This window comes from Pongo abelii, chromosome 15, assembly GCF_028885655.2.
Source record: "Pongo abelii isolate AG06213 chromosome 15, NHGRI_mPonAbe1-v2.0_pri, whole genome shotgun sequence".
NCBI classification, from domain to species: domain Eukaryota; kingdom Metazoa; phylum Chordata; class Mammalia; order Primates; family Hominidae; genus Pongo; species Pongo abelii.
In genome coordinates, this window is record NC_072000.2 from 55716838 (window position 1) to 55731436 (window position 14599).

Below are 14599 nucleotides of genomic sequence, written 5' to 3' on the forward strand. Positions count from 1 at the left end.
GGGCTCAGGTGATCCTCCTGCCTCAGCCTCCTGAGTAGCTAGGACTACAGGCATGTGCCACCATGCTCAGCTATTTTTTTTTAAACTTTTTTTAGTAGAAATGGGGTCTCGCTGTGTTTCCCAGACTGGTCTCCAACTCCTAACCTCAAGAAATTTTCCTGCCTCAGCCTCTCAAGGTGCTGGGATTACAGATATGCGTCACTGTGCCTGGCTTTGACTCTTATTTTAATGAACGATCTTTCCCACCCGAATAACCTGATAGCTAATACTTATATCCATTATCTCATTTAACCCTTCCAATAATCTTAGGAGGCCAATACTACAGATGTTACAGATGCAGAATCAGATTTAGAGATCAGGTAACTTACCGAAGGTCACACAGCAGGTGTTGTGGAATCCAGATTAAGATCCAGATTTGACTGATTTGAGAAAGGGTTATTTAACCCTTAAATCTATCTTCTTAATCAGTAGTCTGTTTGTATCGTCTCTAAACATGAGGTTAAGCCATATCGAAGGCGATCTTAGCCTTTCCACAGTGCCTCATTTATCCACCAGAGCAATGGTTGGAAGGTAGGAAAGAGACGGCAACAAAGAATCTGATGTTCTTCCCAGAGTATTTGGCTCCAGATGGTTGATAGATATCAACTACTTTCTTTATAGGTAAAATGGTAACTGTAAAACAGGCCATGAAGCAGAGAGTGTTCAGTTTACCTCTCACCTTAAGTGAGAAAAGTAAATCTGCGGCTCCTAAATGTTTGTTTGTTTTTTTTTTAATAAATAAATGACCCTTAAAAAAACCCCTCATAGTACAGAGTATGCAGGCAAATTAAAAATTAGGTGTCAGTTGTTTCGAGGTCAGATTTTATATTTTCAGGTACTGTTATCAAAATAAAGGACTCTTCAGGAACAAGCAGGTGGGGATTATGGAAGTGTATTTATGTGAGAAGTTTGGCTGTATACTGCACTAAATATTTAAGTTTTAAGAAGTTAAACTTCAAAGCTGTTCCAAAGCCAGAGGCCACACACATTCAAGAGGTTGAAAATTGTCTTTAAAGTTCAAGCCAGATTTCTGAGTTTAGCACTCAGTTGCTGATCTTTAGTTGGGAAATATGTATTTAGTAAGAATTGTATTATTAAATAAAAAACAGCTGGATGGTAAAAAGTAGCCCATAGCGTCTCTATATGGAAACCTGTAGAGCACTGGTTCTCAACCATGGGTAATTTTGCCCCCAGAGAACATTCCGGAATGTCTGAGGGCATTTGGGATTGTTACAACTGATGGGAGAGGGGCTCCTGGCAGCTAGTGAGTAGAGGCCAGGGCTGCTGCTGAACATCCTACAATGTGCAGGACAGCCACCCACCGAAAAGAATATTTGGCCCAAAATGTCAGTAGTGGCAAGTTTAAAAAACCCTTCAGTAGAATCTTCATGTATGGTAAGCCAAACAACTAACATTTAATGAGCATGTACTATGTGCCTGTCATTGGAGATTAAGCAAAATATGTAGCTAGTGAAGTGACCCTCCTCTGAGAAGAGCTGAGTAGAGGAGACAGACAACTGAGGAGTACTTACAAGGAGTATTGCACAAGTAGATTATCCACAAGGAAAAACTTCTTACTGAGCATGAGTTAGTCACAGGGCCAGCCCAGATCCAGGGAGAGGGGAAATAGATCCCACCTCTGAATGGGAAGCATGAGAGTGATTTTGCAGGTTTCCTTAACATACCATAAGTACCTAACAGTGCCTGGAACATGGTAAGTTTGTAGTAAATGCTAGCTATCATTAGCACTATTATTTTGCCTTTTCTGAACAATAAGTGAGTCTTGGCATGGAAAACTCTTGCCTGGGATGGATGGATGGATGGATGGATGGAAGGAAGGAATACATCTCTTTCTTCATTTAGATGTTTCCTTAAATATTGACTCACTAGAGATGCTTCCCTTGAGATGGATGGATGGATGGATGGATGGATGGATGGATGGATGGATGGATGGATAGATGGATGGATGGACAGATGGAAGGAAATGACATCTCTTTCTTCATTTAGATGTTTCCTTAAATATTGACTCATTTGAGATGCTTCCCTTGATTACCCTATAAGAAATAGCATCCACGCCACAACCATATCTCCATCAACTCTATCAAGTACTCTGGGCTTATTTTTCTTCATAGTACATATCACCAACTACATCATATGCTTATTGTCTGTTTCTATTATATTAGAGCAGGGTATTTTTGTTAGTGCTGTTAGTGTACTGAGCACATACAGCAACATTTGGCAGACAGTAGGTGTTGAATGAAAGAATTAACAAAAACAGAACTCATTTTACTAAAGACATTTTGATATCACTTTTGGGATAGGATACTATACATTAAAGATGATACAGTTTATTCCAGAATGATCTTAGCTACAGTATTCATAGCACAGTATTTGTGTACTTAATACTGTTATCCATTATATCGTCCTTTGAGGTTGGCATGAGAGTTGCCCATCAGAGTATGTGTGCTCTTAGAAATCAGGGACAATATTATCGTTTTAAGCTTCTTGGCAGTGCTATGTCCTTAACCAGATGGTGAACTCATAGGTGGAGGGGGAATATCTAATGCTTTTGTATTCTGCTTTTCAGCAAATAAATATTACTGTACTGTGTGTGTAACACGAGCTATATAAATGTGTGATGATTGAATTAGAAGATAGGATTCTCTACAATCCAGTTTTCCAAGATAAATTTTTACCTGGTTTTTGTTAGGTGATGAAGATACCATATTGACTGTTGATACATGCCTACTTAGTCATGCTTCGCTTACAGTAGTAATCTTATCAAATTACCAGCTTTTTACTTTTTTAGAGACAGTCTTAGAATTGAAAATCCTCCTTTGCCTACATTCAAAATGAGACTGTATTATGTGGGTAGGAAATTTCTGGTGACCTACTTTTAATTTTAAAATTAAAAAAAAAATTTACCATAGTTTTAGATTTAGAAAACAGTTGCAAAGGTGGTATAGAGAGTTTCTGTATACCACACTGGCACCCAGTTTCTCCTGTTGCTAACATCTTACATGATTATGGTATATTTGTCACAACTAACAAATCAGTATTGATACATTATAACAAAACTGCATACTTTTAGGGGTAGTGACCCAGTTTTAAAGCTTATTTCCCACAATTTGTTAAAAATGACAATCAGTATTGAATGCCCGTGGGTGGTGGCTTCCTGTTTCTTAAAAGAAACTGAGTAATTTTGTAACCATTGGGACTTATCAGGAAATAAGGAGCTTATAATAATGTGCGCTTAAAGTTCCAGTGGGGAAATTGTATAGCTTTACCATATTGTTTTTGTAAGTTGGGTATTAATAAATAAAGAGGCTGGGTGGGGTTTGATCACTATTAAAACTGATTTTTTTTTTTATTCCCTGGAAAATATGTTACTACCACATGGTCTACCCTTCATAGATAATAGATCCTAAGATCATTGGGCAGGAAAGGGTTGCCCTGTAGTAAGAAATGTGTCCTCCTGGGACTGAGTTGAGATTTAGTTTAGGACACAAAATAAGTAGCCAATGGCTGTTGTGAGGCTGACTTCTAGAATTCAAATTGGTATAAATTTAATCTAATTCTTTTCCCCAGGACTGCCCAATTTAAGATTAAGTTTTATACTGGCGCATATTAGCGATATGGCCATTTTGCCACTTCAGTGGAGCCTTTTAATCAGCTTTAATGCTGTCTTGGGTAAAGTAAAAACTTAATCTCTCTCTTTAAGGGCTTTTCTAGTTTGCCATCCTCAAAGCAGAAAAAGCAGCAATGAAGCAGTGCTGCTTCATATAGACTCTGCTTTTATTAAATTTGCTTCAATAACCCTCTTCCAGTCATCTTTTGTGCTGCATATTTGAACCATAAAATAAGCAAAAATTGTACCCAAATGAAAATTTCAAGTTATTTTAATGAAGCTCTGGAAACATCCCACAGCTCAGAAGATATTTTTTCGTAGTTTATTTTTTAAATTCTGGAAAGTAGGTCAGTAGACATACCCTGCTTTAATTGGTTTAATTAGAAGTGAAAAATTATAGGACTAACTCAATTTGAAGTGTAGATTTAAATAAGAATTATACTGGGATGAATATTACTTAAGGGTTTTAATTTAAGATGCATTTAATCAAAGCTTATAATTTCTTCTTGAAAAGATTTATATTGCAAAAAGGAAGACTAAGTGTTGGAATATATCAATATATAGGGAAAAATTTTGCCATGAAATATAATACTTGATAAAATCATTTTAGAATTGTATCTCTAAATGGTATGCCTAAGAATATTGTTCTATAGGACCTTAATAGATATGCCTTGGGGGAAGAAAGTATTGTGTGCTCAAGTAAGTTTGAGATATACTGCATTAAATATAAGAAGTTGCCTGCAGCACTTCTCAGAGCCTTTAACACTTTCTGATTTCTAAGAGAGGACATACATAGGGTACAGTACTTTGCAAACCTATTTATCCCTGTACCACCTAGTAACATTTTTCAGGAAAATGTTTTGAGCACACGAATTTGACCTGTTTTAGGAATTCATACCTTTGACAATGTTGAGGACCTTGTTTTTTCTATTATAAAGATGATGTGATATTCACATATATTACTTTTTCCCAATTCTCTATCTTTAAGATATTTTTCCAATGTATTATATTCAACCCTTTGCTCAGTCTCTTCCTTCTGCTAGCTAAAGTGGTGGTTTCCATCTGTTGCTACACATCAGAAATACCTAGCTCTGACCCTGGAGATTGTATGAATAGAAATGCCAGACTACCTGCTCAGTATTCTGTATGCATTACAAACACCCAGGTGATTCTGATGCAGCCAACGCTGGTCCTCCAACTGATGCTTTGGAATTGTTGAAGGAAAAGCATGTGTTTTTTTTTTTTCTAGATGGATGAGTAGCTTGGGGCATAGTTTGTGGTGCTAGAACACATGAGTTAACCATCCATCCTAGTGAGAATGATAGCACAGGCCTCCGATGACCCCACGAGGTGATGTACTGACTATAACCTAACATGAGATGATGATTATTCTTTAAGAAAAGCAGAATACTTCTAAATGGGCTTTTAGCCACCTTCCTAATAATGAAGTACCGTATATATGATTACCATTTGTTTTAGTTTCAAGTAATTCCCTTGTAAATGATGTTTTATTTATTCTTTAAGAATACTAGATTATATTTTCTAAATGTGCCAAGTATCTAAGAATACATTCTTTCCCCTCCTGCTGATAAGAGTTACACATTTAACCTTAAGCAAATCGGCCAAGATTCTATTTCATTTATGCTTTGATTTATGTGAGTATTAATGTATTTTCTGTGAAAATTGTATGGCTATATATACTCTCCACCTAGTAAAACAGTTCCATGTTCCTGGAAATAGTCTTTTACATCCTACAGACGGAGCTGGAAAGGAATAATATAAATACTAATGGTCTGAGAGACAACTAGTCTTGACATGTCTTGGTTGAATAGTGTTCTATTAGCAACAATATATGAAATACTAGACACACCCATTAAAAGTAGAAAAAAACCACTACTGTTTTAAAATTATTCTGCAAGATCTCACCAATGCAATGAGACATAAAACAGAAATAATGGGTGTAATTATTGAAAATTGGAGATAAAATTTCTATTACTTGCAAACAAAATTCTGTATGTCAAAAACCTGATAAGTTAAACAATACAGTTAATATGTTTAATAGAACTAATTAGATAAGAGAGGCATCCAAAATCCATTTTTTCTATACAAACATGGTTTGATATATACAGTCTTGTTTTATCTGTGTATTAATTGGTTTATGAAATAATAAATGGAAAAATCAAGTATGCATTATTAGGTTAAAGAAGCAGGAGAGACAGAGCTATAAAAACTAAGAAGAATGTTGTAAGGAGGGCTTAACAACCAGGATAAATGTCGTAGAGAGATCCATTAAAGTGATGGCCTAGAGACCACGGGCTTCCTTTGGCAAAGCCACGTTGGTGAAGTGAAGGAAGTGGAAGCCAGACCACAATGGCTGAAGAATGAATGTAATGTAGGAGCCAAGACATTTATTTGAGTTTGATAGTAATGAACGAGAATTTTCTTATTGCTGTTGTTTTTGTCATTTCATGTTCAAAACCCTTTATCTCCCATGTGGGACTGAAAATTCCTCCAAGACAGGATCTCTGTTTCTGTGAGGCCTGTAGTGCTTAGTACATCCTTGAATGTGTGAGACTCTCATTGGTTATAAGTTTAATTCCTGACTGTGGATGAAAGCTTTAAAACTTTGTGGGCAAAATACAGAATTAATTTCAGTGAGTTTCCATGTATTAAACAGGGTGGTGCTGGCTGGAGACATGCTGTCCCTGTGCCCACAAGAGTAGTAGTGCTGTGCTCATCTTCCTGACCTGCTCTTCACAGTCTTCACCACCTTTCTTCAGGAGTCTCCCCTTTGGCTTTTTCACAGCTATGAAACCCACGTAGTCGAACACCGTGATGCTTCTCCTGCAGGGCGTGTGATGAGGAGGCGAGCTTGGCTTTGGAGTGCTGGGAACCTGAGGAATTGCCAAGGACCCAGAGCCCAGCCCTGACCACCAGAGTGCCCAAAACACAATGAACAAATTGAATTTCCATAACAACAGAGTCATGCAAGACCGCCGCAGTGTGTGCATTTTCCTTCCCAACGATGAATCTCTGAACATCATCATAAATGTGAGTAGATCCAGTTTTAGAAATGTCTAAATATTGTGTTTTCACTGTGGCCACATTCAACTTATGACTTGATTAAGGGTGAAATCTTTACAGAATTAGGGCAGTAATCATGTGGGAGAATTGGGTTGTCAAATAGTCCATACATACATTAACTTAGCTTTGTAGCTTGTGTGTAGCTGCCTTCAACATTCTCTCACCTGGGTTAGAATTAGAGGACTGTGGTTACTATATTGAAAAACAAACATTTGCTCTTTTTAAACTTTTGATCGAAATATAACTTTTATTGAAGTATTTGAATTTGTGTCTTAAATGCTTAGAGTTGTCACCCACACACATGAAATGGTAATCATCGCTATTAGGTTGGTGCAAAAGTAATTGTGGCTTTCGCCATTGAAAGTAGTATCAAAGACTACAATTACTTTTGCACCAACCTAGATAGTTTTTTTTTGTTTTTGTTTTTTTTTTTTGCTTTTTGAGACAGAGTCTCACTCTGTCACCCAGGCTGGAGTCACCTGGGCATGATCTCAGCTCACTGCAACCTCCGCCTCCTGGGTTCAAGTGATTCTCCTGCCTCAGCCTGCCAAGTAGCTGGGATTACTGGCATGCACCACCACGCCTGGCTAATTTTTTATATTTTAGTAGGGACGGGGTTTCACCATATTGGCCAGGCTGGTCTCGAACTCCTGACCTCAGGTGATCCGCTTTGGCCTCCCATAGTGTTGGAATTATAGGCGTCAGCCACCGTGCCCAGCCTTAGATAGCTTTTTAATATGCATCTTGATTTTATCTTAAGAGTAGCCGAAGTCTAGCCAATTTCCAGGACTAGGTGCGTAGGCTGAACATTTGAGCACTAAGCTGTTGCTTATGGTTTGTGAGTCATAGTCAACTTGCTTAGATAACCTGAACATTGAGGAATGTGATATTTTTTTAACTTTAAAAAATTGAGTTATAATTTACATACTGCAAAGTATAGAAACCTTATGTGTGCAGCTCAGTGAATGTTTACAATTGTATACATCCATGTAACCATCACTGTTTGAGATATAAAACATTTCCGGCACCCTAGAAAGATCCTTTGTGACTCCTCCTAGTCAACATCCTTCCCCTAAAGGGTAAAAACTATTCTGATCTCTTGTCACCAAAGTTTTGCTTGTTTCTGAACTTCATGAAGCTGAAGTTATGTGATATATTCTCTTCTGGCTTTTACTCAACATTTGGCCTGTGAAATTTATTCATGTGAATCCATGTGACAGTAATTCTTTCTTTTACATTGTTGCGTGATATTCCATTGTACGAACACACCTAATCTATTCATCTACTGTTGATGGATAGATATTGGGTTGTTTTAAGTTTTGGGCTATTGTAAAACTGTTATGAACATGTTATGTGTATGCACATGTAGAAATATTTCTCGGTTTATACTGAAGAGTAATTGTGAATCATAGGTTACACTATGTTTAGCCGTGGTAGAGACTGCCAAACAATTTTATGGTAATCAGTGTCATGCCTAACATTTTTCAACCCCTCTCTGTGTTATCATCTTTCATACTGTTTCTTTCATAGATTGTATTCTGATGGAATTAGAGGAAAAAATTTCCTTAGTGCATGACTTGAATTAGTTTCCTATATGTTACTATGTTTTTATTTATTTATTTTGATTTTGATTTTTTTTTTTTTGAGACAGAGTCTTTCTCTGCTGTCCAGGCTGCAGTGCAGTGATACAATCTTGGCTGTCTGCTGTCCAGGCTGCAGTGCAGTGATACAATCTTGGCTCACTGCAGTCTCTGCCTTCCAGGTTCAAGCGATTCTCCTGCCTCAGCCTCCTGAGTAGCTGGGACTACAGGTGCCTGCCACCACACCTGGCTAATTTTTGTAATTTTAATAGAGACGGGGTTTCACTATGTTGGCCAGGCCGGTCTTGAACTCCTGACCTCAAGTGATCCGTCCGCCTCGGCCTCCCAAAGTGCTAGGATTACAGGCGTGAGCCATTGCGCCTGGCCATGTTACTATATTTTCAATCCAATTGCTATGTAAAAGAATATTTCTAAGTATTATGCTGAAATATATATGACATTTAGATAACTTCATTAAAAAGTTTAGCTAAGAAAAGTTTCTGCTTATTGCTATAGTCATTTTGGCTTTATTCTGACAATCAACACAATTTCTTAATTTACTGCTGTATCCTCATTTTTGCCTATAGGGATTGTCTGAGGATCCAATAGGCCTGCCTATTGGATGAACTTTCTCATCTTTTGGGCAGAATTTCCAATGATTAGCTACATTGCTGCTCAGGGTAACTGAAATTGTTTTTGGATGTGTGAAGTGGTAGGCTATTATTCTGACAGCATTTGGTTTTTTAAACTGAATAAAAATCGACAATATATCTCTTTTTTCAGTGTGGGCACTAGCAAAATAAGTTATAATTGAATCCTACTTACGTATGTGAATATTTTGTTTTACTTTTTATACAGTTATATAAAAGATATCCAATAATTTTTAAAAATATACATAATCTAGGACATATAGCATAAGCACTTAAGAAACTTCTCTCACTTTCATTTGTCTTCTTACCTGGTGCAATGTGTGTGAATGTGTGTGTATGTGTGTGTGTGTACACACACAAACCCGTTGTGGAACAACACCTTACCACATTTAAGTGAAGGGAAGGCTAATCTGACTTAGTGAAGAATACTGAAAGCTGACTATAATTTTCAAAGAAATTAATTTATACTAAAATCTCAGCTGAGGAAGATAGTTATAGAGAACAGACTGGAAGATAGCCAGTTCATTTGTTCCTATGGATCAGTGGTTTTGAAACTTGAATGTACGTCAGAATTATTTGGAGCAGCTTACTAATATTCAGATTGTGTAGTCTATGGCCATACTACCCTGAATGTTGCCTGATCTCATGTGATCTCAAAAGCTAAGCAGGGTCAGGCCTGGTTAGTACTTGGATGAGAGAAATGCCATTGTAGTGAGTCTGAGGCAGGATGCAAGGATCGCATTTCATAAGATGCCCTAAATAGATGCTATAGATACTCTAAAATTTGAGCGAAACAGGCAAAGATCTATGTGCCAGCACCACCTAGTTTCTTTCACTCTCTGGAATTCTGGTTACTCGATTGTGTTTCAACTTGCCCAGTACCTGGTACCTAGTGGGTACTGAATTTGTATTAGCTTCATTTCTGTCCTCCCTCTGTAGAATAATTGAAGAGTAGTATGGAAGTGAAAGCACATGGATACACTTAAAACACACAGACCTGAATTCAAATCTCATATCTGAATGACTTTGGGAAAGTTAATTATACCTCTTCCAGCCTCAACATCTTCACCTTTAAAATGAGAATAATACTTATGCTGCAGGGTGATTGTGAGAATTTAGGATTAACACTCAGCATGATTTCTGATGCATATATAATAGCTGCCATTATCATTTTAATCCCTAGGCAGAGATAAATTGTACTTTTTCAACTCTTCTCTTTTACAGTGTTAGTATGATAATCTCTCTAAGATGGTTAGGACTATGATCATGGACTGTGAGGTCATATATCACGATTAAGGTGGGTTTTAGAGTTACTGGTACCTGGGTTGAAATCCCTACTCCACAACTTTGCAATGTAGGGCACATTTTCTAGTTGTGTTGTTTTGTTGCTTTGGTTTCCTCATTTGTGAAGTAGGGATAATTTTACCCTATGCACAGGGACATTGCAAGGATTTAAAGATGTCACATGCATGAAGTATTTAGTGATGTGCCTGGCATATGGGAATTGCTCAGTAAGTGAACCCTTGAGTATCAATTTACTTGTTTTTATTTCCTTGAACTGTTTGTTCATTTCATTAGTGTACTCTGTTGATAAACCAAGATGAAGAGTCTGAATCCCATGTAGGCCTGTAAGATTTCTTATTTCAGGGCAGGTCTAAGGTAGGACACAAGCATGTAGACTCACTATGCCCAAACTCCTCTCTAGTAAGCAGTTGGACCAAAGAAGGGACTAGGTTAAGTAGGATGGAGGCTTCCCCACTACCAGAAAAACAATTCATGGCTGCCAAGAGGCCCTCCCTTTTTACAAAGTGTTATCTTTGTGTTCAGAAAATAGCAGTCAATGTTTATAGAGTTTGAGTGTAATAAATTAACTGTAGCAAAAACGATTTTATTAACTAATTTTTTCATAATTTCTCTCTCTATATTTTTAACAATGAAAGTTTGCTCCCTGACAGGTGTGGTTGATAGAATGTCGCCTTTTTGCATATGGAATAAATTTAGTGTTTTGGTCATTCTGAATTCCCTGTGAGTTGCATTAATAGAAGCTATTTTAAATGATTTTAATCATCAGGCAAATATGGAAACTTGGGACAATTTTGGAAGTAAAACCATTGTAAATGTAGGAGCCATAAAGATTTGAGTGATGTAATTGTGGCCACGAGCTTACATGTCTTCACTAAGACTAAGCAATTCTTTTTTTCTAGAGTATATTTTAAACATTCTTGCACAATAACAAACCGTTAACATTTAGGATCACATGCTATTTTAATTTAAAAGTCCATATAAAGGCTGGGTGAGTTGGCTAACACCTGTAATCCCAGTGTTTTGGGTGGCTGAGGCAGGAGAATCATTTGAGGTTAGGAGATTGAGACCAGGCTGGGCAACATAGTGAGACCCCTGTCTCTACATAAAATTTAAAAATTAGCCAGGCATGGTGGCACTGCCTGTGGTCCTAGCTACTTGGAAGGCAGAGGTAGCAGGACCGCTTTAGCCTGAGAGGTTGAGGTTGCAATGAGCTGTGATCATGCCACTGCACTCCAGGTTGGGCAACGGAGTGAGACCTTGCCTCAAGGGGAAAAAAAAAGTCCATATAGAGTATATTTTTAGATAAAGCTTTAATTCTTATTCTTAATACCTCATACTGTATAGCACTTTTTAACATTCCCATTGCTCCTGAAGATTAAAGAACTTGAGAAATTTCACAATCAGCTAAAATGTAGCCTTAAAGACTCATAATATGCAAATATAGAAAACTCAAGCTTATTTTCACAGCAGGAAAGACTTCAGAGCCATGGTCTTATTTAATTATAGTTTTTGAATAAGAGCACTGCTTACTTGATATTTGTTAAACAGCTTTACCAGTAGGCTTCAAATACTTGATTTAAACTAGCAGAACAATAATAAATGTATGGGCTGCATGGAGGAAATATATAACGTTATATACAGTCACACAAGGTTAAAACAGTTTATTTCCTATACATTTAGTTTGTGGTTTGGAATTTTAACTTCTTATTGCATTTTATCTTGGCTGCCTTGTACCCAACGTTTTTAAATACAGTCAAACTAAGGATTAAAGGTGCTGTAAACAACATGACATTTTAAGTCACAAATTTGTAGTATATAGTTCAACTTAAAGAATTTTATATGATGTTTGATGTGTTCTCCTCTTCCTTATCATTGTTTAAGTTTATTTGTAAAGTAGAATTATGATGATAATGGAACTCAAAATCCAGAGGCCTTTTAAAGTGAATGTTGGAAATGACATAGGACTTCTATAGGACAGAAATCTAGGATGTCAGGTGATTCAAGCTAGCTGTACACAAAGAGAATGATAATGATTCCCCATTGGCAAATGTGTTCTCCAGTGGTGTTGGTGGGTGGGTTTGCATTTATACAGTTTTCCTAAAATGCTGAATGTTATATTTATAAAATGGTTTGCTCAGTAATTCAGGGAGTGGTCTTGATCTCTAGTCATGGAACAGAATGAAGGTGAGGAGGAGCCCACAGGCAATCAGATTCCTGGCTTTCATTCATCGAACATTTACTGAGTACCTACTATACATCCTGAATGTAAAATAAGACACTGTCCCTGCATGAGTTCCTGGTACTTCCAAGCAGCTCACTTGGTGCTACTTTGGTCTTAAATATCTTCTGCTCTTTCCAGTGGGTAAGATACTTTAGGTTGATTGCTATTTAATAATGAATGTGGAAAAGAGCAGTAAACCCATTCTTCTTACTACAGTCGGAATTATCACCAGTTCTGAATTGTTTGACTTTCAAATTTCAAGGGATCTTGGCATGTCTTTATTTTCCTAATCTGAGTTTCGTATTAAGATATGATAAAGTCATTAATTCAGAGTTAATTTTTAGAATTTATAATAACTTAAACTCATTGTCATTATCATTGAAAAAAAGGATTTGAAAGCAAATAGTACTAAAAAGGGGAGATGCCATATGTAATGCGTATAGGTAAAATGATAAACTGTCATGTTACAATATTTTAATATATATATTTAATAATTAAAGTATTTTAATACACAAATAAGCTGTGAGTTGCTACCTTTGCCACTATTAGTGATATGACTTTAAGCTTTCTGAGTTTTATTTTCAGAAAATAAATTGACCTGGGTGGTTTCTTAAAGTCTGTCCAAACTCTAATAAACCTTGATGATTCTGAAGTCAACAAGATAGAATCAGCAGAATTACTGTCCTTCATAATACTACTTTAAACATTTGAGAAAGCATTATTATGAGATAATAATTATTATTTGTAATAATAATACAAATATTTGTATGAATTATTATTTATAATAATAATATTGAGAAAGAAAATTGTATATTTTAAAGACTATCAGTTAACTTTTGACTTGTCAGAATAACTTATCGCCAGAGTTACAAATTAATATGGCTTTGTGATTGAATTATACTAAGACTCAGAAAAGGAATCTGGTTTAGGCACTAAAAATATATTAGACAAAATAACAGTGATTAATTAAAAGCTAGGTAGGCTGGGCATGGTGTCTCATCCCTGTAATCCCAGTACTTTGGGAGGCCAAGATGGGAGGATTGCTTGAGGTCAGGAGTTTAAGACCAGCCCAGGCAACATAGTGAGAGACCCTGTCTCTACAAAAAAAAAAAAAAAAAAAAAAAAGTTGGTTGAGACTGTCTTTGAAAAAAAGTCTAGACTAACTCATTGTACAGTAGATGAGTTTTTGGGGTAGGCTATTAGGAGGAAAGCTTTCCTTGAAAAGATACTTGCCCTGAGTAGACATCCCTCAAAAGAAGATGTACACATGACCAATAGGCTTATGAAAAAATGCTCAGCGTCACTAAATAGCAGGGAAATGTGAAATCTCACACCTGTTAGAATGGCTGTTATCAAAAAGACAAAAGGTAACAAGTGTTGACGTGGATGTGGAGAAAAGGGAACCCTTGTACACTGTTGCTGGGAATGTAAATTAGTACAGACATTATGGAAAGCAGTATGGGGGTTCCTCAAAATATTAAACATAGTAGTACCATATGATCCAGGAACCCCATTCCTGGGTATGTACCCAAAGGAGATGAAATCATTATGTCAAAGAGACATCTGCACTCCCATGTATATTGCAGTATTATTCATAACAGTCAAGGTATGGAATCAACCTAAGTGTGCACCAGTGGATAAATGGATAAAGAAAATGTGGCACAAATACACAATGGAACACAATTCAGCCTTTAAAAAGAGGGAAATCATGTCATTTGCAATAATGGATGAACCTGGAGGATGTTAGGTTTAATGAAATAAGCCAGGCACAGAAAGACAAACCCTGTATAATCTAAAGAAGTCTTACTCAGGGAAGCAGAGAATAGAATGATGGTTACCTGAGACTGAGGAGTTAGGGGGACTGGGGAGATGTTAGTAAAAAAATACAATATTTCAGTTAGGAGGAATAAGTTCAAGAGATTTATTGTACAACATGGTGACTGTAGTTAATGATGATGTATACTGGAAAATGCTAAGAATAAATGTTAAGTGTTCTCACCACAAAAAGATACATATGTGACATAATGCATATGTTAGTCTGATTTATTCATTCCACAGTATATACATATATCAAAACATTATGTTGTGTACC

The 14599-nt window shown here is 36.6% G+C and overlaps 1 protein-coding gene across 6 annotated transcripts in view; it reads left to right on the forward strand.

The window, feature by feature from the left end:
• FRMD6 (FERM domain containing 6) overlaps positions 1–14599 on the forward strand; it is a 79533-nt gene that overhangs the window by 31583 nt on the left and 33351 nt on the right. For all 6 annotated transcript variants that reach the window (XM_002824737.5, XM_002824739.5, XM_063715576.1 and 3 more), the window contains exon 2: positions 6474–6718. In XM_002824737.5, the coding sequence (XP_002824783.3) occupies positions 6620–6718 (99 nt within the window). In that variant the 5' untranslated portion in view covers positions 6474–6619. The remainder of the gene's footprint in view (positions 1–6473; positions 6719–14599) is intronic.